The 27,575-nt window shown below is 39.7% G+C and overlaps 3 protein-coding genes, 1 long non-coding RNA gene and 1 pseudogene across 8 annotated transcripts in view; 2 read left to right on the forward strand and 3 right to left on the reverse strand.

Moving 5' to 3' along the window:
- Positions 1 to 13: 13 nt before the first annotated feature.
- On the reverse strand, positions 14 to 7,039 carry LOC145237189 (uncharacterized). 4 transcript variants are annotated; one of them, XR_013861962.1, is made up of 2 exons: positions 247 to 7,039; positions 14 to 177 (listed from the first exon to the last, which is right to left on the reverse strand). XR_013861962.1 is itself a non-coding variant. In XM_080099974.1 (2 exons), exon 2 carries the CDS (start codon positions 6,355 to 6,357, stop codon positions 661 to 663), a length of 5,697 nt encoding a protein of 1,898 aa, XP_079956100.1. In that variant the 5' UTR covers positions 6,358 to 6,664; positions 6,734 to 7,039; the 3' UTR covers positions 14 to 660. The 4 variants fall into 4 exon arrangements, 2 of the variants coding, with proteins under 2 accessions (XP_079956100.1, XP_079956092.1); XR_013861959.1 differs by having other exon boundaries at positions 14 to 55; positions 120 to 7,039; XM_080099974.1 differs by having other exon boundaries at positions 14 to 6,664; positions 6,734 to 7,039.
- A 2,102-nt stretch (positions 7,040 to 9,141) lies between these two features.
- On the forward strand, positions 9,142 to 13,547 carry LOC145209483 (uncharacterized; annotated as a pseudogene). The gene is made up of 8 exons (XR_013855111.1): positions 9,142 to 9,463; positions 9,951 to 10,230; positions 10,540 to 10,727; positions 10,810 to 11,051; positions 11,480 to 11,785; positions 11,883 to 11,987; positions 12,070 to 12,120; positions 12,246 to 13,547. The product of XR_013855111.1 is annotated as an uncharacterized LOC145209483 (transcript).
- Positions 13,548 to 15,488: 1,941 nt separating this feature from the next.
- LOC145209506 (uncharacterized) lies at positions 15,489 to 17,014 on the reverse strand. The gene is made up of 3 exons (XR_013855115.1): positions 16,748 to 17,014; positions 16,260 to 16,382; positions 15,489 to 15,778 (listed from the first exon to the last, which is right to left on the reverse strand). It is a non-coding gene; the product is annotated as an uncharacterized LOC145209506 (long non-coding RNA).
- Positions 17,015 to 18,110: 1,096 nt separating this feature from the next.
- Positions 18,111 to 20,602, reverse strand: LOC145209496 (uncharacterized). Its single transcript, XM_080079795.1, has 3 exons — positions 20,320 to 20,602; positions 19,061 to 19,183; positions 18,111 to 18,443 (listed from the first exon to the last, which is right to left on the reverse strand). The coding sequence occupies exons 1-3, from the start codon at positions 20,501 to 20,503 to the stop codon at positions 18,259 to 18,261; spliced, it is 492 nt and encodes a 163-aa protein (XP_079935921.1). The 5' UTR covers positions 20,504 to 20,602; the 3' UTR covers positions 18,111 to 18,258.
- A 1,983-nt stretch (positions 20,603 to 22,585) lies between these two features.
- Positions 22,586 to 27,575, forward strand: part of LOC145227220 (uncharacterized) — a gene marked incomplete at its 5' end in the record, with an annotated part of 7,945 nt that continues 2,955 nt past the window's right edge. The window contains 6 exons of the mRNA XM_080092349.1: positions 22,586 to 22,745; positions 22,848 to 22,979; positions 23,063 to 24,350; positions 24,422 to 24,524; positions 24,684 to 24,882; positions 25,379 to 25,415. Coding sequence (XP_079948475.1) covers positions 22,586 to 22,745; positions 22,848 to 22,979; positions 23,063 to 24,350; positions 24,422 to 24,524; positions 24,684 to 24,882; positions 25,379 to 25,415 — 1,919 coding nt within the window. The remainder of the gene's footprint in view (positions 22,746 to 22,847; positions 22,980 to 23,062; positions 24,351 to 24,421; positions 24,525 to 24,683; positions 24,883 to 25,378; positions 25,416 to 27,575) is intronic.

Consider the following 27,575-nt stretch of genomic DNA (forward strand, 5'->3'; position numbering starts at 1 on the left):
GGACACCATAAAGGAACGACAATTCGTTTTAATGGTATGGTCAATTCCGGTTTTTCTGCGAATGAAAACGAAAACGTATAAAGCACAAATCGCACTCGAAACACAACAAGTAAACATACCGACTGTTTGGCCACAGGGGTTTTGGTATTTAATGATGTTTTAAAGGCCGAACAAATCCTGCACAAATAACCAAACATTTACAGTTTTAGAACAAAACTTCACATTACAGTACAAAGCCAAACTTACCAGCAAAATGATTCACAAATGCAGCTTTATCAACTCAGCAATTTATTTATACTTTCTAGCTGCTAAATAAAGGTATCAAAGTTTAGATTGATGGCTTCAATTCAAATTATGCCTGTCAGCAGTTTACAAACGTACACCACGAGGCAAGTTACAAATGATTGCAACATACACAGTACACAGGCAATTGACGTCACGCATTAGAACATTAATTGTCACGCAATGGAACACTAACTGTTGCGTCACAGGACAATTGTTATACGTTTTGCTGGGCAAAGTTATGTTCACAACAGTTGGCGAAAACGACGTAACATACCCCCACCCGAATGTATCTCCAGGGGAGCATACATTCTAAAACACAAAACGTCGTTGAATATATACCGAACAAAACGAACGAAAATGAACATCGCAAACAGTTTACAATTTGCCGGTCGCGCAATCACCGCGGGAGTCCATCACTAAACACAGTTTGGTGATGGGTCGTCTGACGGAGGTGGCACCGGTTCCTACCAGTGCAGAGCGCACGACACCATGCGCATCCGGAAAGGTCGAAATCACTCGGCCGATTCTCCAACGTGCTCGCGGAATGGATTCGTCCACAACCAACACTAGGTCGCCTGCCTCGACGTTCCTCTGCTTCGAAAACCACTTCTGTCGTTCAATGACAGTGGGTAAGTATTCTCGCACCCAGCGACGCCAAAATTGGTCAGCCAGGTATTGCACTTGTCGCCAATGGTGGCGAACGTAACAGTCCTTCTTCACGAACACGCCAGGTGGCATGTTGGGCGACGGACGCAACAAAATTAAATGATTGGGAGTCAGCGGCTCGTCCGATTGTGGATCCATCACCACTGGAACAATGGGTCTACTGTTGAGAATGGACTCCGCTTCAACAAGCACCGTTTCAAGGGTGTCGCGGGTCACGCTTTGTGCCGTCAGCAACGCAGAAAGAACTCTTCTTACAGACCTGATCATTCTTTCCCAGACGCCACCCATATGGCTTGCCGCAGGAGGATTAAAAGACCATTGGATGTCCTGTTGTCTCAAGAAGTCATCAATGCTCTGTTGATTCCATCTTCCGATAGCCTCTTTTAGCTCACGCACGGCTCCGACAAAATTTGTTCCATTGTCGCTGCAAATCTTAGTTGGTCTGCCACGTCGTCCGATGAATCTTCGCAGGCAGTTGATAAAAGCACTCGTTGACAAACTGTCAGCTACCTCCAGATGCACTGCCCTGACCGTCATGCAGGTAAATAGACAGCCGTACACCTTCACTTGGCTTCTTGCTTGGCGCACCATTAGCGGTCCAAAATAATCAACGCCAACGTACGTGAACGCGGGGCTATGGGAGTTCACACGATCAATCGGCAATCTGGCCATAAGTTGCTCGCCAACGGGCGCATTTCGTTTCCTGCAAAACACACAATTGCCCAACACACGGCGTACAGCGGCTCCGCCCTTTATAATCCAAAATTTTTGACGGATTTCAGACCAGGTGTGACTCATTCCTGAGTGACCTACGTCCTTATGAAACTTGACAATCAGTAAGTCGGTGAGGTGATGTCTGCCTGGAAGTATAATAGGATGCTTCGCATCATCCGAAATAGAGGCCAATTCAAGTCTCCCTCCAACGCGTAGGAGACCGTTGCTAAGGGTGGGGCCAAGCTTGTCAAACGTTCGAGAGTTCTTCGTTTTCTTCCACTGACCATTGCCTTTTCGCAGATTTTCAAGCACCTCTGGAAAGGCTTGTTGTTGCACAATTCGAAACAGTGCCAATTCAGCTTCTTGAAGCTCTTGAACCTGAAGGGTTCCCTTCGGAATGGTCGTATTTGTATCTGCACACCGTTTCGACAATAAAACGCGCTTATACCGTAACAACCAAGCGGTTGCACGTCGTAGGCGATTCCAATCGGAGTAATGATTGATCAGTTTTGAGATAGAATCCGTCTCGCAAGCGGTTCCACACGTAAAATTTGCACTGACCTTCTTTGCTTCCATTAAAATATCATCTCTATTTGAAACTTCTTCTTCTTTAGGCCAAGTAGATTCGTCACCCCAAAGAAACCGTGGACCGGTTAGCCAAACGTTGTTATTCACCATTTTCTTCACAGACAAGCCACGTGAGGCGTCGTCGGCAGGGTTTAATTTGGATGGAACATGTCGCCACTGCTCACTTCTGCTTCCACTGTCAATCTTTGCCAGTCGGTTTGCTACAAAGGTTTCGAAACGTTTTGTAGAATTCCTAATGCTCATCAACACCGACATGGAATCTGTCCAGAACGTCGATTCGCAGTCGGGACAGCCCAACTCTCGTCGCAGAAAGCCATCCATTTTAACCGCTAGCACCGCTGCCGTCAACTCCAAGCGTGGTATGGATACCGTATGTATCGGTGCAAGTCGTGACTTGCCAAGCAAAAAACAACAGTGCACCTGCGTATTGTGGTTAACAAGGCGCAGATAAGAAACTGCCCCGTAGGCCGAAGACGATGCGTCAGCAAAATGGTGCATTTCCATCTTAACTATCTTTCCAAAGGAAGGAGGTTTAATGCAGCGTTGAACCCGTACTTGGCTTAACATAGGAAGTCCCTCCATCCAGCTTCTCCAACGATTAGCATCTTCATTTGAAATATCTTCGTCCCATCCTAACCCTTGACGACAAAGGTCCTGCAAAAGTATTTTGGCACTTACTGTAACAGGAGCAACAAGACCTAAGGGGTCGTACAGCGCACTGACGGCAGACAAAATTCCACGGCGCGTCAGCGACTTATTCGGCATCTGCACATCAAATCCAAATTCGTCATTTGGGACGTTCCAAAACACGCCCAAAATTCTTCCAGCTACGTCCGAATTAAGATCATGATTCTTCGCCATCTTGGACCGTTCGTCAGAAGGAATTGATTGTAAAACTCTATTACTGTTGCTCATCCACTTGGTTAGGTGGAAGCCACCTCTTTGCAGGAGCTGACCTAAGTCTTTCACCAACATAATTGCTTCGTCCTCGGTCGCCACGCTTGCAAGGCAATCGTCCACGTAGAAATTTGATTTTAGCGCTGTAGTAGCTGCAGCACTGAACTCGTGGCCAAACTCTTCCGCAGTTTGGAGCAAGCTGAAAGCGGCGCAGCTCGGAGAGGATGTTGCGCCAAAAAGATGTACAGTCATCTCGTGGTCTTCCGCTGGCTTGGACAGATCGCCCTTGGGCCACCACAAGAAACGAAGGCTCGCAGTGTCTTCTGGCCTTACCCGGATTTGATGAAACATGGATTCAATGTCTGACACAACCGCCACGGGTTCCTTTCTGAACCTTGTCAGGACGCCTACTAAGTTGTTCATCAGATCTGGGCCACTCATTAGGGCATCGTTTAATGCAACGCCTGCGTGCTTTGCGGCACAATCGAACACGACGCGCACCTTGTCAGGCTTGCGCGGGTGCAAAACAGGGTGATGTGGAAGATACCACTCTCGTTTACTTTGGCCGCGATCGTGCGAAGAGATCCTTTTCGCGTATCCCTTTTGGATATAGGTTTCCACAGTGCCAACGTATCGCTCACGAAGTTTCTCGTCCTTCTTTAGTCTTCGTTCGAGAGAACGGAGTCTTCTTTCTGCCAACACGCGGTTTGGCGGAAGTTGAGTTTGATTTCCTTTCCACAGCAAGGGCAACTGATAATGGCCGTCTACATGCAACACGTCCCGTTTCATAATTTCGAGCGCCGATCGGTCTTCACGCGAAATTCTCTTGTCATCAATTATGGTTAAATCAGAAAAATCGGTTCTCCACAGACAGTCGATCTCTTTGCTCACGTTGTCGTCAAAACTACTTACGTAGTTTAAATCAATGCGTGTTCCGCTGGTGGGCACAAACGATGGCCCCAACAAAGACCACCCAAGAGCCGTTTTTACTGCAATGGGTTGTTCGCGGCTGCCGCAGCGCGTCTCCTGGAAAACCATCAGTTCAGGAGCATCGACGCCAATCATAAGTGTCACTTCTCCACCTTCGATCTGTGGAAACTCTAAACCGCGCAAGTATGACATCCTTTTCAGTTTAGTCTTTGATGGTAACTTGTTAGTTTTTACCGGAAGCTTATCGATGGCCATTACACTGTTAAGATTAATACTAGGTCCATCATCGAAGGCAGGAGCAACAGACAGGGAAACTATTTTTGTTGGCATAGTTTGCTCGTGGCCTACAGTTCGAAGCGATACAGTACGAGACTCCCCTTGCAAGTGTAGGGCATCCACTAGCCGTTGACTACACATAGATTTAGTGGCACCAGAGTCCAAAAATGCATAAGTGAGAAATTCTATGTTGCCATTTCGCGCCCGAACTGGTACGATATTCATGTACATATCACCACATATACTGGTATTGCCACATATTGCAGAGGGCTTGGAATCTGACGCCAAGTGAAATGAATTAACTTCACTGGTTACCTTTTCTTCAGGAGCAGAACTGCGGTTGGCTTCTGCTCTAGAAACCTCCCGATGTAGCAGCGTATGATGAGAGTTGGAATCACAACCGGAGATCTTGCACGGATCCTCCTCCTTGCAATCTCTTGCATTATGTCCTTTCTGCAAACACTTAAAGCACAGTCTTTGCCTTCGTGCAAATTCGTATCGTTGGTAGACAGGCTTCTTTTCAAACGAATTGCAAGTGGTCAAATCATGGAGCCCTGTACAAAACAAACAGCGAGCCTGCGGGGCTTCAGTTCCCGGCAGCTCAGACGACACGACGTACGTCGCAGCCCTATTTTTTCTTTGACCACTAGGCGTCTCCCGTACGGGGTGATGGGCCCGTCTAAACGACGAACTTGCCACGGCAGCTTGATTATCGACAAATTCGGTGAGGTCGTCGAAATTAGGTTCTCGATCGTATGTTTTAATTATACGGGCGACCTCTTTGTCCCATTGCTCTTGCATGTCACTGGACAAACGACGCACAATCGCCAACAAATTTTGAAATGTGTCCAAACCTGCGTTGCCTTCGATTTGGGATAGTACCACTTGACATGTCTTCATCAACCTCGCGAATTTCTGCATGCTATGGACGTCTTCCGAGCGAAGTTTCGGTCCGTACTGTAGTTGGTTTAAGCAGGTGCGCGCAATGATGTGATCCTTGCCATAATTTTCCTTTAGCAGTTTTAGGGCCTCGGCGTATCCTCCTTCTCCACTGAGCATGGAACAATGCTTAATCAAATCGTTAGCATCACCGACACAAAATTGCTGCAAGTAACTGAGGCGCACGTCGTCGTCAGAAACATGTTCAGCAATATGGCATTTAAAGCTACGAATAAAGGCATGGTACTCCATAGGATCACCGGCAAACTTTGATATCTGTGGGGGTGGCAGTCTAGAATCTTTCTTAACAGGTCGCTGATTACTAGTCGACGGTTGGGGCTCCGGCAAAGCACATACTGGCAGATCAGACACAGACAATTCGCGGACTTCGCCAACGACACTACTGGTGTTTGCACAATTACAACGGCATTTAGGCTCGAACGGAGTGGCTTCGGGCTTCAAAACTAGTTTTCTGGGTTTAATAGGTGACGGAACAGACTTACTTGGTTCGTTGGACTTTGTAATCAAGGTCTGTGTAACTGCCGTACCTAATCCTTCCAATGGAACAGATAGGGGTACTTCAACGGGGTCTTCCTCGTAGGAGTTCACTTCCAGCTCCGCCATGTGGAGTGCGTGTTTGAAACGGATTGCCTTTTCCATCTCATCCAATTTTCGTCGTCTATCCTTTTCTTCGCGCGAACAAAGTTCTTCTTCTTCGCGGCGCTGACGCTCTTCTTCGCGGTGCCGACTTTCTTCTTCACGTTCAACACGTTCCCTCTCCCTTTGGATAGACTGTAACTCATAATTCTGCTGTATTCGCATACGTAAACTTTGCAATTTTAATTTAGATCTCCGCTTCATTTCTAAGATAGCCGAACTAGATAATGTGCGCACGCTACTTATCACCGAACCATCCACTGAGGGTGGGCGTTGCGCTACATTCTCCAGCGGATTCGATGTAGAGGGTTCGCCATCGCGGAAGGAGTGAACACTCGCTTCGACCCATTCTTCCGTGCGTTGGTTCACGTCGTCTAAATCGAATTCGGGATCGTCTGCTGCCATCTTCGTCGTGATTGCGTTGGTACTAGACAATTGACAGTCGGCCAGTCGAAAAACTTTTATGTAACGTTTTCTGTCGCGTGTTCCCCTGTTTTCACGAAAACGTCACACAATGTGGCTCAATAAAAAACGCGGACACCATAAAGGAACGACAATTCGTTTTAATGGTATGGTCAATTCCGGTTTTTCTGCGAATGAAAACGAAAACGTATAAAGCACAAATCGCACTCGAAACACAACAAGTAAACATACCGACTGTTTGGCCACAGGGGTTTTGGTATTTAATGATGTTTTAAAGGCCGAACAAATCCTGCACAAATAACCAAACATTTACAGTTTTAGAACAAAACTTCACATTACAGTACAAAGCCAAACTTACCAGCAAAATGATTCACAAATGCAGCTTTATCAACTCAGCAATTTATTTATACTTTCTAGCTGCTAAATAAAGGTATCAAAGTTTAGATTGATGGCTTCAATTCAAATTATGCCTGTCAGCAGTTTACAAACGTACACCACGAGGCAAGTTACAAATGATTGCAACATACACAGTACACAGGCAATTGACGTCACGCATTAGAACATTAATTGTCACGCAATGGAACACTAACTGTTGCGTCACAGGACAATTGTTATACGTTTTGCTGGGCAAAGTTATGTTCACAACAGTTGGCGAAAACGACGTAACATAGGCTACAGAAGAAAATTAAAAGAGATAACTAATAGGTTGGCAAATTACAAGTGCAAGTTTATTAAAAAAAAATTGGACTTGGTTCACAAGAAATATAACACACATTTTTTTAATGTCACATTATTTTTTTAATATCGTCCCAGAAAAAACATCAATATAGGAATGGTTCTAACGTCGTATGTTTATTGTGTGTCAAACTATTTGCCATGAACTCGAAGGACAGAATAACAGTGTTCAAATTTTATAGTACAGCGACATGTAGGCTAATGTCGGCACTTTTTGAATGTTAAGATAGGCTACATTAAAAAAAACTTTTATTTGTTTAATTGTCATACATCAGACATTGAGCATAATTTGTTTCTCGGTATTATTTCAGTTTTCAAAAACTGGGAAGTTGAACTGGAACTAAAACCCGAACCTGTGAACCGGTTTGAGCGGTTTAAGTAATTCATTGAACCCGAACCGTAAATTACATTTTCTGTACAAAACGAACCGAAGTTGAACCCGTATTTTGTTGGCGTGACCCTTAAACGGACCCAAACTAGTAAAAATCCAGCCGCATTTTTGTTTTGTGATCGCCAACATATAACAATTAATGATTTTAAAACAACGTGCTGAAGAATGCGTGAGCTAACAGCTACAGGACGGGTCAAAAATGAGAAACGCGGCACGTAAAAGTAACGGTCATTTTAACGTTTAAAAAGACCGTAATAATTTCGGCGAACCGAATTTTTGGTATAGGCCTATATGCAGTGGTAGGTTTCATTTTTTTTTTGTCAGCCGGTTCTATCACAAACATCATATTTTTCAGCCGGATCTCAAAAATCGGTGTATCAGATAAGATGCAAAAATCCATTGACAGAAACCAGTAATGCTAACCAGTTCGCTGATCTCATAAAATTTCGCGAGACGGTTCTGTAGAATCGGGGCGAACCCCACCACTGCCTACATGTACGCTACATTACTAATTTGAACGAGTTAAAAAAAAATCGGTTCGGACCGGGTAATTTGCCCGACCTGGAATAATACCCGAAACCAAAAAAATATATTTTAACCAGAAACGATGCCGAGTTATTGAAAACAATAAAAATGATACTGAACCGTATGGGGCGCCGTTGTCGAATAAATCAAGTTGCGGCAACTTATCTAACTTGTGACGAAACTTTCGCTAACTTTCGGCAACTTAGCATTGCAAGTTAGTTAACTTGCGGCAACTTTGCTAACTTGCAACGCTAAGTTGCGGCAAGAATTAGCTATCTTGCAAGTTTTTTGTTTGTTTTTGAAAAGGCCTTAAGGCGCCGTTGTCGAATAAAACTGAATTTATTCGACAACGGCGCCCCATAGAACCGAACCAGTAATATTTTAAATACAGTTTAAAAACTGCTAGTTGTTCATGTTAATTTTAAGACCCTAACTCTATCCCAGTCTCAGTGATTTTTTTAAATAGCTGCGTTTTTGACGTCATCTATTGGTATTTAGCAAACTGTGTGTGCTGTGAGTTCCTGTGTTAGTAGCTCGACCTTACACCAAAGAATTCTTGGTAGAGCTGTTGACACTGGAATTGACCAGTAGGGGAATCACCCGGGTTTTCTCTGAAAAAAAAAAGCAATGAACACCAGCAATCGACTGGAGTTGGACCAGGCTTGTAAGAAGTTATTAGAATAAAAACAACAAGTTTAATTGCTTGGGCGTGTGGGTGCCAAAGGAAATCAACAGCCTGAAAAGTTTTCATTAGAGAATAAGAATAGAAATAGTAGTGTAGTGATGATTAGGTTATCCGTTTACTTCTAGGCAAATTCACAGTCTTACAGGTTTGACCTTTTTAACGTGATTTTTTTCGAAAATGACCATTATAAAACTACCCAGGCTTAAGTTTTGTGCGGCTCATTGATTCAATGCATACCTTTGTACCTATTATCAACTATGCCTGGGATTGTGACATTTAATCTAAAGGTGTTTAATAAATACAAAAACTCAATAGGGATAAAATATAATAGACATTTTATGTTCAAGTTGTTTCCATCCATTTCAAACAAAAGCAAAAAATGCAAATCATTGCATGCTATAATAATGCTATTGCTGTAATATTTGTTCACATTTTATTTTGAAATTTGCAGGTTTAAGTTATTACCTTTTGGGTTTTACCTGCAAAGTGTGCAAACATTAGTCAGAAGAGTCAGTGTCTACATGTTTACACACCAGAAAGTCAATTCTTCAATATGTAGCTCTTAAAAGTGAACATGAGCGAAAACGACAGCACAGCCTTAATTTTTTTAAGGATTATGAAGACAATGTTATAGCTGATGGTGGATTTGGCACAGTTTATACAAAGGAACACCCGGAGTATGGTAACATTGTCGTGAAGCGCGTTCGTTTACGTCATGCCTCTGATGAAGTGAGAAGCAGAAGTGAAAATGAGTAAGTTGAGAAATCTTGTAAATGCGCACTGGTAAATGAATGTAAATTAAGCCCCGTTGTCAAGAATAATTTGTCTTCCCATCTGTCCTATTTGTAAATGTTTATGCTGTAAATGTGAAGTAACCTCTAAATAAAACCGATATGAATTCAGACTTTTTCAAGTTTACTGCCTTTTATCATAGGTATGAACCACAATGGTTAAAATGATTATAAGGTATATCTTTTGTGTAGTCACCTTTTGTTTTTTGTAACTGTTTATATTAAGTTACAAAGGAAAGATGCAGAAAACTGTTGGGATGTACAAACATATCTACCACATGTCATAAAATCTGTTCACATTGTTTTTGTGACAATTTTATTATTTATTTGTGTTCTGTAAATGTAAATATAAGGGAAATTTTAGAATAATAGCAAATGCCATTTATTTTTTTCACTTGTTAGTATTTGTTCAAAATCTTTTGTTTAAAAAAATATATTTTATATCCAGTGTGGAACGAGAGCATAAAATGTTGCATATGTGTGACCATCCGAACATTCTTAAATGCTTTGAAACAAGAACTTTGTCGACTGGTTCTATTGAACTCATGCTTGAACAGGCAGGTGGGGGAAACCTACAGGATCTTGTGCTGAAAAATGAAGAACTTGCTTGGGATGATCGATTTCACATTGCAATGGGACTTGCCAAAGGTCTTAGTTACCTACATTCAATGTCTATTGTTCATGGCGATGTTAAACCACAGAATGTACTTCTCACAGAATCCAAAGAGGTAAGAATCTTATTTTGTATTTTTTTTTTCTTTTTCTCCCAATTTGTTTACATGTTGATGGCGTGATATGGATGCAATATGTTTTGTTGGCACCATAGCGTCAGTGGTCGCCCCACCAGTCCCCCAAATGTAAAACAATTTTTATGCATCCTGTAAAAAGTTTGTATAATTTTAAACCAAAACAATACCAAACATGGGCCCAATGTTTAATATTAGAGTGAATATATACACTGTTTATAGATAAGGTAATTGTGCATGTACAATAGCAATATGTGCTGCCTTCCTTACTAACTTGTTTGATCATATTAGGTAAAAATTGGTGATTTTGGTGCTGCACGAATCCTTGAAATACCATCTGCTTCCTGGGAGTCTATAAACAGAAAACAAAAGGATCAGAAAACCAATTTTTACTGTGCCCCAGAGCTCTATAAAACACACAAAAATGAAGATGGAACCAAAGCGAAAATCATAAAAGATTTTCCTATGGATGTATACAGGTTAATTTTCTTGTAAAAAATGTAAAACGGAGATAGTCTTTTTTAGACAATTTGTTAGTGACTATTGTTTTCACCTTTACAGTTATGCTATGGTGCTGTATGAACTTATTACAAGGAAAGAAATCTATGAAGATTCATATGCTCACCCTGATATTATTAAAAATGCCATATTACGTGGTGAAAGACCAAATCCAGCTCCACTTACTAATGTCATGGATTCCTTGCAACCAGAATCTAAGGATTTTGAAATATTTCAACTTTTATCCAATATTATGAAGCAATGCTGGGATGCGGATCCATTGAAGCGATTGACAATGCAAAAAGGTGATGTCTGGTCCTCAAAACAGCCTAACCATAAGAGGTCAATTTGTCTGTCATATGTACTCTTTTGCATGCTGTAATTTGAGTGGAGTGGAGTTTATTTCGCTTCGTGAAAGAAAACATAGCCGCACAATAAAAAAAAATCACCAAGTCGGAAATAGCTGCGCAACGTTATAGGGTGCAAAAAGTGAATGGCACAATTGCACAAATAATGACTGAATAATGGCTGAACGTGCTGCAGCTACATGGTACTATGAAGCGTTATGTGACTGGGGCTTACAAGAAAGTAAGATTTGCGCATTTTGTGTAAACATGGCCAGGGTGAGACCAGTCGAGTGGTCCCAAAACTTACCACTGTGTTGGAGAAACAGGACGTGACTCGACAGAAAAAGTGTAGATTTTGTTACACCTGATTTTCTTTCATTTGGCAGTTGAAACATCTCTGGCGGATTTTTGGGCCAAGAAACAAGCGGAAGAAAGATTAAGACATGAAATGGTGGAAGCTGCTAAAAGACAAGAGGAGGAGGCTGCAAGAAGAAAAAAAGAAGCGGAAATGGCAAGAAAACAACAAGAAGAAAAAGCTGCAAGACGTGAAGAGGAAGCAGATAAGCGTCGTGCTGAGGATGAGGCTAAAGCAAGACTGCTGGAGGAAGTTTCCCATAAAAGAGTTAGAAGGGAATCAGACGAACCTGAGCTCCGAACGGTTTCTAGAACTGAACTTTGGTCCTTTAGACCAGGTAAATCAATTGCTAAGCAAGTTCAATAGTCACTGCTTAACAATAAATGTATTGTGTCGAAAATTAACGTTGATTTACTCATTTTTTGACATTGCAGTGAGGCAACCGAATCCACCAGTTTCAACCAGCCGAAATTGGTCCCCGTATTCGGTTACGAGCTTCAGTAACGACGGATCCGGTTCTGATGACTACTTTGGCTCACGTAAGGAATTCCTACTAGCAGAAAAACTTCCACTGTAAGGAGCTGCTAGAAAGATTTGATAGTAAACTTTGTGCATTTTCAGAACCTGAAAGACGAAAGCTGCAAAATCTCCCGAAACGAAGATCCAAACGCGGTAAGATAAGATTACTAAAAAGTATTGCTATATGCTACATAGATATGTTTCAAAAACCCCAAACGCTTGCCGAGTAAAATTTGTAAAAGTAAACGTCTTTGTGAAAAGTTGAATATTGTTTCTAGGTGCAAAGTGGTTAGCGAGAGGAAGCAACTCAAGCAATTGCTGCAAAACTAGTTGTCGAGTATTTTTGTGGATCATCCTGACCACCCTCTGCATTTCGTCTGGCGCTTACTGTTACCTAGGCACTTTGCGAGGACCAATGTGTTCCCTTTCAGCAGTGTCGTTGATCTTCTTGTTTTGGGATTTGTTTGGTCCATTCTTTGTGTGGATTTTTTGTTGTTGTTCAGGTCCCTTGTTAACGAAAATCGGAATCCGGTCACAAGATTGAAAGGAACGTCCGGTTTTCTTAACTGATTGTTTCGTGACCTCTTTCCCAAAATGTGCCTGGTTAAGGCCCAAATCTGCCTGTTTGTTAATAGCTTGTGTAAAGCGCGCCGACACGCAGGGGCAAGAATATTACCCTTAAAGAAGTTCTCAGTTTATGTCCCGAATTTTTGTAAATGCCTGATGTAGTATGTCTCTACCATTCATAGTAGTACAACGAATTTTGTAGTACGAACATTACCAATAATACTAACAACATGTCCTAGGTTTTTTTACCAGTTGTTATTTTCGTTGCTTAAAATGCAGTTAACCAAATTTTTTTACACAATAGTAGTAAAATTTTAAAATTTATTTTCATGCTGCTAATTGATTTTGGCTTACAAAACTTTTGAGCTTACCGAACTATTTTACTTCGCTTACTCAATCGACTATTGCTTGCTTTTGTAATCATTTTGTGCGCCTTGAGTTGGAGCTGGTCTCAAACTTGACAAACAAGGTAACTTTACACAATCCTATTTGTTTAGCGCAACTAGAACTCAAAATGTATTCTTTATTATCCGTTTATACTGAACACAGTGTTTGTTGTGTGTACCAGTGTGAACGATTTGCCTATCAGCATTTTCATAGTACCATGTCTGGTTGCGTTGCATGTTGCAAACTCTTTCAAACTCTGTTTTAGGAGTACGAATTCAGGCATAAAGGTACCATTCCTTGATTTTAAAGAGATTAAAGCTTTATCAAGAAGAAGTTATACTTTCACAACGACTTGATCCTTTTTTATTATTTCCACCATCAAGCGTTTTCGAAACTTTTGTTTTGGTGGTTTCTTGGACAGCTTTTCAACATAAAACCTACCTTATAAGTTCCATACACACCATTCCCGAAACTATTTTTTTGCTTTCTGATTTACCCTAGAAGCATTTTTGTCTGTCAATTTCCCCGCGTTTAAAAACCTGTATTGTATTATGTTCGACTTATCATGTACACTTTGTTTCACAAAGTTCTATTGTCAGTTGATAATGAAAAACGACAATCATCTATTTCTAAACTGCCAGTAACTTAATATCTGTCTCGTATTTTGCTTATTGCAGGCAATGCCGCAAGCCGAAACAGAAATAGGAAACTTCTACCAGTGAATGATGGAAAAAGTCGTGTTTCATATTTACTTGCCGTTAAACGGTGTCATGTTTAAGACATACGAAGAGCATGTATTTTGTCACGGATATCCATACATTAAAAATATACACTGGACAAACGTTATTGGTTTATAGAAACATGGACTCCCTCAATCAAATGTCAAATGGAAGGCAAGGGTAAGTTAAATCATCCACGTTTATCAGTTTGCAACTGAATGAAATAACTCGAGAAAGTAATCACATACGGAGACCTCTTTTTTAAATAACAATCTCACTCGATTTTTAGCAAAAACCCTCAAGATTAAAAGTTTGCTTTCTGCCAGTAATTTGTCTGTTTCATTTAAAAGGGTGTCGATGCATTTACATTTAGACACCAGTGACTTTATGTTTTCTAAGTCACATATATGGAAAGTTGGCGTAGAAGTACAACTGCTGAAACTGCATAGGAATCCCGAGGCAGAAAAACTCCTGCCACTGGACTTGATGTAAATGGCAACATAAGACGAAGCAATGTAAAGAAGTGCCACAAAGTTGAACGAGATTACAATGGACGACATTGGGTTGACGCCTGATTCGTTTTTGCTGATGCGAAACAGACGCGGAATGCAAACACTGCTGCTGCTGTAGTAACCAAAATAACCGACAGTAGATGGCGCCACAGAGTTTGTTTTAAGACGTTGCGCGTCTGAGTTTTAGAATTGACTTGTCGGCTATGATTGGAATTGAGAAAAAAAAACATGTGTTTAAGTATCAAAGAGGAAATGTTATATTACATCGTCAAAATGTATTGCACAAACAAATAAGGTCTGATTGAGTGTTATTTTTCAAACGAAGCGATGCGCAAAGCAGCCTTAAAATAGCAAATTTTAACTTACCTGATCTTGATACCGGTAGAACTTAACGATGTATCTTATGTCTGTTGATATTTTAATGTTTTTCTTTTTTAGACGGAAACTGACGAAGCATGTTGCATGTTTGATACGTGAAGACAGATTCGTCGGTCACCACCTTGTAGCACAAACTGCTGATTTCTGAAGTCTGTTATAATGTCCACGTACTTTTCACAAACGAGTCACATTTTATTTTATTTCACTAAGGATGAATTTACAGTAAAGCAAAAATTAAATATTTTCCGCTACAAAGCAAAATGCAATTCAAAGTTGAGGAACAACTTCTATAATTTTATAAGGTATTTAAATGCATTTCCGGCAATAAACAGCTCAGTGGAAAAAAGCCGTGGAAATGCCGTAAATCATATATAACAATGTGACCTTGCGTCATGTGACCTTTTTGCATGGGAAAAAGAAACGGTTGGGATAAGTCACCGTTGGTATGGTTGTAGGCTGTATAGGCCTACTCTCGACCTAGTTATATTACAGCTAATTTTTGACCTTTAAATCGTTCGAGCTGGAATACTTGGCCAAACGCTTTGAAAGTTTCCTTTTTATTGGAAAATGGATTTTTCTTAACAGAGACTTGTCGAGGTTGGGAACTGCACCAAAGAGGTTTACAAGCTGAATAGTTCTTCCATGCGGGAAGTTAGACTTGTTGACTTGAGTTGTCCGAATTGTTTTAAGTATCCAAATAACAAACAGAATTCCACAGAAACTTCGCAACTTTATTGCATATACAAACTTATCTATTCTTATGTTGATAAAAAGTCTGTTGCCGCATAATCGTTATATGCATTTTGTTTATCTCATTAAACTTAAGTGCTAACAAATTAAGCTGTGTACTCCACAAGTCGGATGGTGATGAGCAACAGGTAACTGCTTTTGCTTCTCGATGTCGTGTGACAATGTTGCATTTTTTTGCAAAACTGTGGATAAATAAACAGTGGCCAGACAAGTTTTTTAGGCGCATGGAAATGTGTAATGTACATTTCAATTATTGATCAACTCAGTTATACCCACAGCGAAATTTAAAAACTTTGTACTTTATTATAATTTTATGCCATGCTTTGTTTAATCAGCAAAAGTGCAGGAGCAGAGCAAAAAATGTTACCAACATTGCTATTGGTAAAGAATGGATTGAGTTAGATCTGTCTCCACAATCTTCAACCATGGTTCCGTTAATCTCGCGTTGTACGCAGTCGTCTTCAATATCCTCACCGTTCTCATTGTTACAGTTGTTTGCTGAAACGTAGATTTTATAAAACCTGGGCCGAAAGTTTAATAGGCTGAAAACACACAGATAAGAAGCTGCAGTTCTAACAAACAAAAAGCCAATTCCAACGACATCCTTTCAATATATTTAATTCAGTAGACCCCCAGAATACCTGATTTTTATCGTTATTAATTGTTGGTAAATACACTTGTACCAAATTGTAAACTTAAACAATTTAATAAAACGTCAATGTTCGTACTGACATTGCACTCATAATTCAGACGAGTGTGGTCGACATTTGACGTTATTTTTGCTTTTATCTTTTGACACCATCCAACCATCAAAATCTAACACACTATACAAATCATGACGAAACACCTTTTATATAAGCGATATAATAACTGTTAACACAGTAACTTGATTTCATTTGTTGAAGTTTTATAATACACCCTGGTGAAACTTTGTCCCGTTTGTCAAGCCAACGAGGCCTAATTTAATGTATAATATTACCATATGCGCAACTGTAATGGCAAACCAGTCCAGAAATCCCCAGAATAGTTCCATCGCCGCAGCCAAGGTTTAATGGAATTCCACATGATCTTGATATTCCGACTGTCTCTATTCCAAGAGTACCTACATGTACACTCATTTAAAACCACATATTGTGTGATTTTGAGACTTATTTACTGATACCTATTTGTTTTTACATCTTTCAGTTAGTGGTTGTGCGCTTTTAACACGTCGCTAACCACATTCTTAAAATTTCTATAGGCTACGCTCAATCGCTAATTCAGCTTTGTCTTAACGTATATATACTGCTTTATTAAGTCAATTTCGTATGACAAGCTTATGTCCTAGAAAGTAATAAACATTTGCGTCAAACCCTCATTGTTTGCGTTATGCATCAAAAGTGTTTGTTACAGTGCCATTGAGTAAACACTTATCTTAACTTTTGTCAAAAATCCGAGGTTTAAGTGATATACTTTTTTCGCACTTACGGGCTTTGACCACATCAGTCACGCAAGCTAGACTCTTATTCTGGCAGTTGACACTCCATTTTCGGTCCACGTCCGGTCCAGAACATGTCTTCCCCACTTCGACCCCAGCAATAGATGTATAAGTACATTGGTAGCACCGGATACAGGTACCTGAAAATAATTTAGATCAATTGCCAACTGACACGGACTTGACGAACCCAAACTTGTTTTTTTCAACAAATATATATAGTTTAGAGGCATTTAAATGACTAAATTGTAATGTGTTTAAAAAAGAAACGTTCAGAATAGAACATTACCTACCCGTTGCCACAAATGAAGTAAGCAAAAATACCACGACTTGCCTTTCATGTCGAAGTTCCAAATAATTTGTCGCTCAAATTTGTTGGTTAAAACGCTATCAGTCAATACAGAGAATAACTACTTCGCGAATTGTCAACGTTTTTATTTAAAAATTTTATCTTTTTATTTTTTTCCAGTTTTACATAGAGGTTACTGGCGAAACCATAACTTTTTCACATGATTGTGGAACGATGGATTAATATAGGAAAAATGGAAAAAAATAACCATAAAAGTTCATGTCACTTTGTCTTAACGTCGTGTGACCTTACTGCCTTCAGGCACAGGAAACTTGATCCTATTGTAACCGCGGGTTAGTCTTACTAAAAGTGGCTTTACAAACTCTTGAACTTACTGCAGGTGCATCCAAAGCGCAGCCTGCGATCGCATTTGACGTGACTTCTTAGAGTATTTAAATTTTTAGTTTTTAACATTGCCCCAAAAGGTTAAATTAAATTTTTGGCGTAGTGCGACTCAAAGTTAAAGCTTTACAATGAATCTTTACCATATAGATGTCGATATAGAAGAGAATTTATTCCTTAAGATAAGCAAATATTTTTTTTCGCAATGCCCATGTGCTCAAGGCACAAAGTGTTGAAAAATTTGCCTGCGCTGAGGCATTTGTAAGAAATTTTATTGTTTTGTGTTGCAGTTGGTTTTCAAACTAAAATTCTTTTACTTACTTTGCATATGTTTCCATTGTCATCTTGTAATGTTTGTTTGGATTTGGACTAAAAGCAACGACACTTGTAATATTTCTGCGATTATGTTATTTGATACACATTGCATGTATTTAATTTATCATGCAATATCTGCAAGGTGTGAACATTCCTGTCACCGTTTTGGAAAGCCTAGTTTGCTTCGTTTAAAGCTTTCAGTATACAGGCATATAATGTTTTAAAACCGGTGATTATGCTTAATTTATAGTAACGTGCTTTTAAAAAGTAACGTGCTTACATTACAGGGTCTTTAAAAAAATCTATGTTTAGGTATTATGTTTGTGACGATTATAGAACAGGTTTGCAAACAAAATTTATTGGGACGGAAAAATTCACAATGTACATTTCATTTCATTGATTTAGGTTCAAACATTGATGTATATAATTATTCACATGAAATAAGAATTTGGTTACTAAATTGTAGTACTGAAATGTTTATGCAACGCGAAATATGTTTCACGCCTGGAAGATATGCAGAAGCAGAGCAACAAATGTTGCTAACATTGCTATTGGCAATGAATGAATTGAGTTAGATCCGTCGCCACAATCTTTGACAGTGGTGCCGTTAACCTCAACTTGTTCGCAGTCGTCATCATCGTCAACCACAATATCTTCACCGTTATGATTGTTGCAGTAGTCACCTAACACGTAAAATCGACAAACTATGTTTGAATAGGGCAGAGTAAAAGTAAGACAGAACCAAACATTTGTACGGTTAAGTGCAAGTTACTTATTTCGAGTTTGGTCGAAGCTATTATATTATCTTTACAACTGACATCACATCACTATATTTACATCTGACGTCACGTTATATATAATGAATCCAACCTTGGGGGTCGACTAAAAGTCCGACTGCCTGACTGGGCTGACTGACCTGACTTCGGCGGCAGTGTTTCACAAAATATTTTTGCAAATTTTGGCGATTGGGAAAGGCCTGACTTGGGTGATTGAGAATTGGGTTGGGGCTGGGGTTAGGATCAGGGTAGAAGTTTCACCGAGAATATATTGTAAAAAACTGCCGCCGAAGTCATGCCAGTCAGGCAGTCAGGCAGTCAGGCTTTTAGTCAAACCCCCAACATTGTTCCAGATAACACAGATTAAGTAAGCGTAATTAAGCTATACCCTTAATTCATATTTTGTGTATTTTTGTCCCACCTAGCTGTAAAAACTAGAATATTTTTGAAGATTTAGAGTATACTGTGTGACAGTTAGTCGCTGTCCCACTCTCATTCTGAAATAATATAAATTTCATGTTTACCATTGTGACAACTGTAGTGGCTCACAAGTCCAGAAATCCCAAGAATAGTTCCATCGCCGCAGCCAAGATTCAATGGAATTCCACATGATCTGATTATTCCGACAGACTCTATTCCGAGAACACCTACAATAATTTTTAACTGCCTGTCAAACGATTTTTTTATTATTTACTTGCTTTTAATTTAGGAGAAGAAGTTTTCCAACGATATAATGCCAATGTGAAAATTGTTTTAATACCACGCCCCACAGGTTTTGTGATAAGAAGTTGATTTTATGGTTCTTTAAATCGTTTAAAAAGGTCAAATTTTATTACAAAATTAAAGTCAAGCAAGCACTCTAAGTTGAAAGAGAATTGATGCAGAAGCAGTCATAAAATTGTCTATACTGTTTAATGTCTTCTCTTAACAGGACATGATCGAAACTTTTATTATTAAATGCAAATTAGGATGTTAATCCTGCAGTAAACTCGTTGGCTTCACCGTTTTATAGCTGCACGAGCACGTATCATGTTTTTTCTTCACTTTTACCCAAACTTTAAAAAGATATTTCTTGTAATTGTAACTTTTTTTACTTCTGCAAATTGTTTTATGTCTTGCGGTTGTTTTGAAGCAATGTTAACAGCGGTTGTTATTGTCAGGGATACGAAACGCGGCGATAGGTCTTTGTTACTGTTTCAGGCAAAATGGAACAGCTAATACTAATTTACATTTGTACACTCAAAAATAGTTTGCCGACAAGTGGTTTCAGTTCCAACAAGAAAAAAATAGAATGCATTTTGCAACTAATTATCCAAATCTTGCTCTGTCAATGAAAAGAGCTAAATAACGCAAAGAGTCTAAGCGTCAATCTTCGCTCCAAACAAAAGTAAGCTTTTGTGAAATGAAAGTGATACTGCTAGCAGAGTTAATTTCAAAATATCAAGGGAATTCGCTCCTCCGACGGAAGTTCTTCATGTCAGTTACTATCTTAAAGATACCTTTTTGATAAGTTGGTTGCAACAAACGTTATAACAACGTTAGCATGCGGCCCGCCACAAACATTTTTTGCTACTCCGGCCCTTGACTCGTTTCAAGTTGTGCGGGCCTGTATTACATACAAAAGATCTCGTTTATTATTTCATGACAATTTCTTTAACTGCCTCGAAAAATTGACAAATTTAACACATAAATAGGTATGTGGTAGTTGTTTAAATATTTGTTTTAACACAAAGTTACAAGATTTTCAAATTTTTTGTTAAGGTTGCGTTTACTTAACACTTACTGGCTTTAATCACATCAGTTATGCAAGCTGAATATTCAGTCGGGCATTCGATTCTCCATTTTTCGTTCACATCTGGTCCTTCACATGAATCATCTAAGGCGACTCCAGCTACGGATGCATGTGTGCAATTGTAACACCGAATACTGATGCCTAAAAAACAATAAAAACAGATACCAAAGCGCATTGGCGTTATAATATCCCAAGAAACCAAATTGAAATAACACCCTTTAACAAAACAGTTTCGTTTTAGGATTAAGATCCAGTTTGAGTCGTTCGAAAAAAGTCTTTACTTACCCTTCGCCCAAAAAGCGGCAAACAATAATATGACAAGTTGAATTTTCATGTTAAAAATGCAAAAAAACTTTAAAGTTTAAACCCTGCCTTGTGAAAATCGCTTGTCAAAACACAAGTTGATCAGCATTAAGAATGGCCACGTGTCGGACGATCAACGCATTTATGCAAAATCATTTTTTCCGTTTTCTTTTGTTTTGTCATGGGATTTTGGGCAGGTAGAAAGGGATTGTATGGTGTTTACATTAACTTTATTTGAGTTAGGGAATTTAGAATTTGGATACAATGCTTGCGCCAAACAATGGAAACGATACTCGTAAAATGTAAATTCAAATCGACTGTTTAACTTGCAGAAAATCTCTTATAGTCTGGTATATAGTCACAAGGTTTTACGGCATTTTTACTGGACTTAAACGAGGTAATACTTTCTCTAGGCAAACAGTCAAACTGCGCACCAAACAGTTCTGGAAAACTGAGTTATAACTTTTAAAAACTAAACATGGTGCTGGTTTCAGAAACCTAAACTGATCCGTTTGCAATTGATCAACTGCTTTATATCGGGTCCCTACTTCGTTAAGTATAATATTCCCCCTTAAAACATAACCATCAAAAAATACTCATCAGGATTTAGTAAAAATCTTGTCCAAGACTCTTGTTTCCTTTTGAGGATTGCTAAAAACACAGACCGAGATCAATTGTTTTGACACCCGTTTACGGACCAGCGCTTATGTTTGTTTGCGCAAGTGTCTATTGCAGCTATAGCTGATTTAATAGTTTTAAGCTTTACTTTTTGGTATGTTACTGTTTTTGTCGTTACTGTTCTATATGTGATAACTTACATAACAAAATAATTTTACCAAAATGCTTATTTCAATCAGTGAAGAAGCGAAGGTTATGATTGTAGGAAAAAGGTAACCCACTGAGCTACCTCTTCAAGCCTGCTTTGCATATACGTAGTTCCTAAATATAGACAATAGCGTCCTGTAAAACTTCATAAGGGTAATTAATCGCTTGCACGTATGTGCAGCAGAGTATACCTGAAAAATTCCCGTTGCCTAAAGTTCGTCTCCGCTACTTGACTCTTAATGATGCTTCAGTGCCTTATATAGCTGCGCTTAAGTGTAGTTAGAGGGTCAAATGTATATAACTTGAAGTATTATAGTTGGAAAACCCGAAATAGCCCGGAGTTTTGTGTTTTAAAAATGTACCCGATACCGAGAAAGCAGATTTAAAAAAAATTATGATGCCAAATCTTAAAGATTAATTCTAATTCTTGATTCGTATTTAAGCTTAAAGACGCTTGATAGAGCTCTTGGGGTGGAATTGAAGTCACGCTTAGAAAAAAATATGCAAATTGTGATAGAAAAATCAGTATTTGTTTATTCAAGTCCACCTGGTAGCAAAATTAAAGTACCGATATCTGTGACGCAGTGTATTGGAAAATTGCATCTTCAAAAAATACTTTACTAATACAGTATTTGGAAAACAATTAAACAGTCGCAATTTTAGGCCCATCAAATGTACGATGAAAGGAATGTGAATGATATATGCTGTCTAAACATGTTCTTTGTAAAATATATCCTTGCTGAAAGAATGATGGCAATTGCGTTCTTTGTTGTTTTTTCTTTATCCTCAATACATCACGGTAAGTGATAAGGAAAACATGCATTTATTCCTTTGAAACTATAGGCAAAATCACACTTAAAAAGTATCATGTGACTGATTTTAAAAACACGTACAATTCCGTCTCATAATTTAGAGTAGATTTTTCGACAAGTTAACAGTTGTGTTGTCTCAAATTATACATGTTTGGTTAAAGATTAGTACCACTTTATACGTCATGGTGTGTTTTATGATTTTTTGACTCAAGCAATCGTGTCAACTTCAACTGCCAACTTCAAAGAACAAAAAAAAGACAATGAAATTTCGGGCCAAGTATTCAATTTACTATTATACTCCCAATAATTTTTGAAATATCACAGTGCGGGGATCCCCTGGAAGAGCAAACTGTCGCGCTGAAGATGGTTTCTTCCGTTGTTTGTACACTGGCGTTTGCATTCCACGTTATAAAGTTCGAAGTTACGGAAGCGACTGTTGGTTGGGTTCGGTGTCAGATGAAAGCGACGAGGATAGAGGTCAGATCAAGTAAACATTTTACCTAGCGGCTTTAATTGTCTATTCATCACAACAACGATAACACATAGGGCAGTATCTTACTTCAAAATGTTAAATTTCAGAACCTTTGAATTGCACCGATGATGAATTTCGATGCCGCTCTCTCCAAAAGTGTGTACCACGTTATCTTCTCAACACAAAGGAAAGTTGCAAATTAAACGAGGGCTTGATACTTCCATGCCGAAAGCAGACAGGTTGGTTGGTTTGTGGTTGCTAAACTATAACTTAAAATCTTTTTATATGTTGCCAAGCAACTAACGCTATAATCTCATCATAGAATTCACGTGCAAACGCAGCAAGTTGTGTATTCCACGGTGGATGGTGAGGAACGGCAAGCGCGATTGCGACACAATGATAGTGGAGGACGGAAGTGACGAAACAATCACTCTCACCTCATGTGACGTTTCGGAATTTCCCTGTTCAAACAACACTTCCTCACCACTACAGTGCATTCCGAGGGCATGGGTTGGAGACGGTGTGAAAGATTGTGCAAATGGAAGGGATGAAATTACGAACTTGACAAGTTGTTACAATGACACAGAGTTTCGGTGTAACACAAACGGGCGCTGTTTGGCGCGACATCGAGTGATGAATGATTTTCCTGATTGTCCTGATGGTTCCGATGAAAAGCAAGCTCTTAAATGCATTCCAGACAAAGAGTTTCGATGCCATGACAACGGTCGTTGCATTCCGCGCTCGTGGCGAGGAAACACATTTATGAATTGTAACGATGGAAGCGACGAAATTCCATGGAACGCCAACGAAACTTGCTTTGATGGCGAATTTCGTTGTCACAACGGCAAGCGATGTATTCCCATCTACATGCTGTGTGATGGCATGGATCACTGCGGTGACTGCAGCGACGAGATTGAGAGCTGCACTGATCCCAGGATGCTTCGTTGTCCTAACGAGCCAGGTACGTGTGTGCTTCCCACCTATTCTTGCGATGAATTTGCAGACTGCCCAGGAAATGCCGAGGACGTCCTATATACCACTGGTTTTAAGTGTAACAAAGTTGTGGCCGGACTTGACCGTACAGTGTACTGCGTTCTGCCTCAATGGTCATTAACCGATGAATATCCGATTTGCAAAGATTCATCAGACTTGTGTTCTGTCAACGGAACTTTCAGATGCCATCGGTGTTTGTATTCGGACATGATTATTTCACCCAAACAGTTATGTGACGGTATTTTTGACTCCCCTGACCTAACAGACGAATGTCTTTGCGCCCGAAATGTTCCGGGTTCGGTTTCGTCAATATATCTGTGTGACAATGTGTGCTACGGAGATCCTGGCAACCCTGCTTGTTCGTTGTGCAGCATAGGGCAAGTAAAATGTGGATTGGAAGACGTATGTATTTCCAAATCACGAGTGTGCGATGGTAAAGTGGATTGTCCTATAACAAAGCTTGATGAGCTTTACTGCGGCAGATCAACCAATCAGTACAACCCGGTGAACTCGAAAAATTTTCATTGCGACCCTATTCCACAAGAAATAAGTAAAGTTGTTCAAACGCTCTTAACCAAGGATGTCATAAACACCTTAGCTCCTTTGCAAGCTACGAAGTAGGTGGCTTTTTTGTATTACAAGAGAAATATGCATGTTTCATTAATGGAGTTTGTTTGCTTTGCTTCAGGTGTAACAATGTTGTGGAGTGTTCAAGATTCGAAGACGAGTGCAGCGAGAGAGCAAATTGCAGTATGAGACATCCAGTGTGCGACCAAATTCCGATGGGCATGGTAATGTTTTGACTTAAGGGATAATTTCATCCTTCACACTTCCTGTAGTGTGTTCTATTGAAAGACTTTGATTTGGTTCAAAACGGTACCTAAGTTATAGTTATATGCTGCTTACAATTGTGTTTTGTTGAAACCATGTGTAATACGCAATTTTTTTAGTGGGTTATCTCTGGACACTTAGTCGGTGGAGATTTACTTCGAGTGCCAGCACGAATTTGTCAACTACAATTTGGCACCAGTTCCATCCTAGGCTCATCAATTTGCAACGGATTTGATGAGTGTCAGAAAGGCTACGACGAAGCGACATGTCCAGGTCGCTTTCGATGCGCAGCAGGACAAGTCGAAACCTTGGTGTTTGGTGAGATTTTGTTTATCATTCAGACCTGAAAGAGGCTGTAATTGCTTTTAGGATATTAGGCAATGACTTTAATTATTCGTACAAAAGTTGTAGGTCAGGTCGCACTTTTCGGCTCAGATTCGGGCATTTTTTAACAAACGGGCTTGGTTTGGAACTGACTTCACATTCTGTGTCAGCATTTTCCAATGAAATTACTGAGGTAAATAGCTTAATTGGACTTAAACCTAATGCTTAACAGAACTAAAACGCCTTGTTTAAGCCATTGCCCATCATTTTACATTGTATATGTGTACTTCATTATTTTCAGTATATACGTACTTTTTGTAAGCTTTCAAATATTGGCCTGCCAATCAGTTTTTCAGGCGTCTCGAAAAATAACTTTGGTTTGGGCCGGATTTGGGATAGAATTTCCAGGTCCAGTGAAACTCTGTTGTATACAATTTCCCCAATCAATCTTTATTGATGGGTCATACTAAAGTCGACTTACTTCGTTCAGGTGTTCGTGATCGTGTAAGCATTCCAGTCCAGAAAACATGCGACCTGGTCTCCGATTGCATCAACTCCACAGACGAACTTAACTGTTCCGAATCCACACACTTCTACTGCCTTAACAAGTCACCTCCATTTGTACCAAGAACCAAAGTTCTCGATGGCGTTTCAGACTGCAGCGATTCCTCAGACGAATGTCCTCCGAACTACTTCAAAAACGACGCACTTGCCTCAAACGAGCAAATGATCAAAATCCGAACCCTCGAGATCCTGGTTTGGTTTATGGCCGTATTGGCGTTGTTTGGCAACCTTGCAGTAATGGTGAACACAGCGGTTTACTTCAAACAAATCAAAATCAATCAATTGCAAAACAAAGTAGGCTTAATCAACAACGCAATGATTTTCAACTTAGCAACAGCTGATCTTCTCATGGGTATTGTTCTCCTGGTTGTTGGAATCAAGGCAGTAGAGTTTTCAGGGAGTTACTGTCTTTTTGACAAGTTGTGGAGATCTAGTAACTTGTGCAACGCAATTGGTGCCATGACAGTGATTTCCAGTGAGACATCAGTGCTTACATTAGTTTGTATCACATCATATCGTCTCTACATTATCTGTAAACCGTTTGAAACTCGTTGTATCAGGGGCAGAATTGCAATAATGTGGATCTGTATCATTTGGTTTGTCTCCTTTCTTCTTGCTTTGCTTCCACTTTCTACCGTCTTGTCTGGAAATATGTTAAACAGCGCTCAAATCACGCCTAGTCCTTATTTCTATTCTGATCAAGTGAAACTTACCGACTTCAGGCAATTTGCTCTGCGAATCGCTGCTTTAGGCAACAAAACTCAGCAAAATATTGAGTCATACAATTGGGACGAACTTAACGCTTATCTAACCTCGGAACAAAGCTCCGTGGCGCCATCCACTGTCGGTTATTTTGGTTACTACAGCAGCAGTAGCGTTTGCATTCCGCGTCTGTTTCGCATCAGCAAAAACGAATCAGGCGTCAACCCAATGTCGTCCATTGTAATCTCGTTCAACTTTGTGGCACTTCTTTACATTGCTTCGTCTTATGTTGCCATTTACATCAAATCGAGTGGCAATGAGGTGACTAAATCCAACAAGGTGAAGAACAAACAGAATGTGAGCATGCAACGGAAAATCACATTGCTCATAGCAACTGACATGTGCTGCTGGTTACCGATTTGCATCATGACATTTCTTAGTATGTCAGGAGTTGTTCTGCCTCCGGCTTCCTATGCAGTTTCAGCAGTGGTTCTCCTGCCCATCAACAGCTCACTCAACCCGATGATTTACAATAACTTTCCACAGATGGTCTATTCCAAAATCCGATTTCTTATCAACAAAGCCAGAAGTTGCTTCAATTCTTCGCCATTGCGCAACGCCGTGCATCGGCCATCAGCCGAGCTTGAAATGCCCAACAAAAATGTCACTAAAGTGTAACCTACAAATTTTTTAACGTAAATTGGCCATAACACCACGAAAGGCAGGTTACTCTTTAGGACTAAATTTAGATAGTTGTAGTCTATTAATTATATACGTGGACTACCTTTTGTCTGACGTTTCTGTAAATCAAACCCTTGGGCTGTCAGATGTCAGTAATGCCCTAAAATTTATAACTTTATGTGAATAAGTGAAACTTTCACCAAGTAAAGCTGTATACGAGTCCCCGCCACTTGACGCTTGTGCAACGATATAGCTAAAGCGTGCCCTTTTGCTTTTCATCTTTTGCTCATCTGTGCCTTTTTGCTTTTTGCGCTCCTTGCCGTTTAACATTACGCAGCTTTTACCCGCTTGGGTAAATGCTATAGCGCGACTGTGCTGCTACGATTTGTTCTACGAGCAAACGAAACTCAAATCAAGCACGTCCTTGAAGGAGTAGAGTGTTAAAAACATGATTTGCAGACACAAACTGTTGCTGTTGTGTGTTTTTGTACAGACTGCATGATGTTGCTTACAAGTATGACATGTTTCGTTTGAAACTGAACTTGTTGACTTATTCCAATAGCGTATTCAAGAATTATGCTTTAATATTTTTACTGAAAAAAATTGTTGTTTGAACATTACTGCCATTTGTCACTTCTTTCAATTACATTGTCGTTTTGCCTGGACGCAGCGACAAGTTCATTATTTCCGCAACTCTCTCGATGTTAATGTGTTTACTCATTTTCGCAACAGAAAAATTT

The sequence above is a fragment of the Phallusia mammillata genome, chromosome 1 (assembly GCF_965637545.1).
Source record: "Phallusia mammillata chromosome 1, kaPhaMamm4.hap1.1, whole genome shotgun sequence".
Classification (NCBI taxonomy): domain Eukaryota; kingdom Metazoa; phylum Chordata; class Ascidiacea; order Phlebobranchia; family Ascidiidae; genus Phallusia; species Phallusia mammillata.

Coding starts and splice junctions, on each gene's coding strand:
- LOC145237189 (XM_080099974.1), bottom strand. CDS start 6,357: ATGGCAGCAGACGATCCCGAATTCGATTTAGACGACGTGAACCAACGC.
- LOC145209496 (XM_080079795.1), bottom strand. CDS start 20,503: ATGCGCTTTGGTATCTGTTTTTATTGTTTTTTAGGCATCAGTATTCGG. Junction 19,184..20,319: donor AACTGATGTGATTAAAGCCA/GTAAGTGTTAAG, acceptor AAATTATTGTAG/GTGTTCTCGGAATAGAGTCT. Junction 18,444..19,060: donor CCACTACAGTTGTCACAATG/GTAAACATGAAA, acceptor TTTACGTGTTAG/GTGACTACTGCAACAATCAT.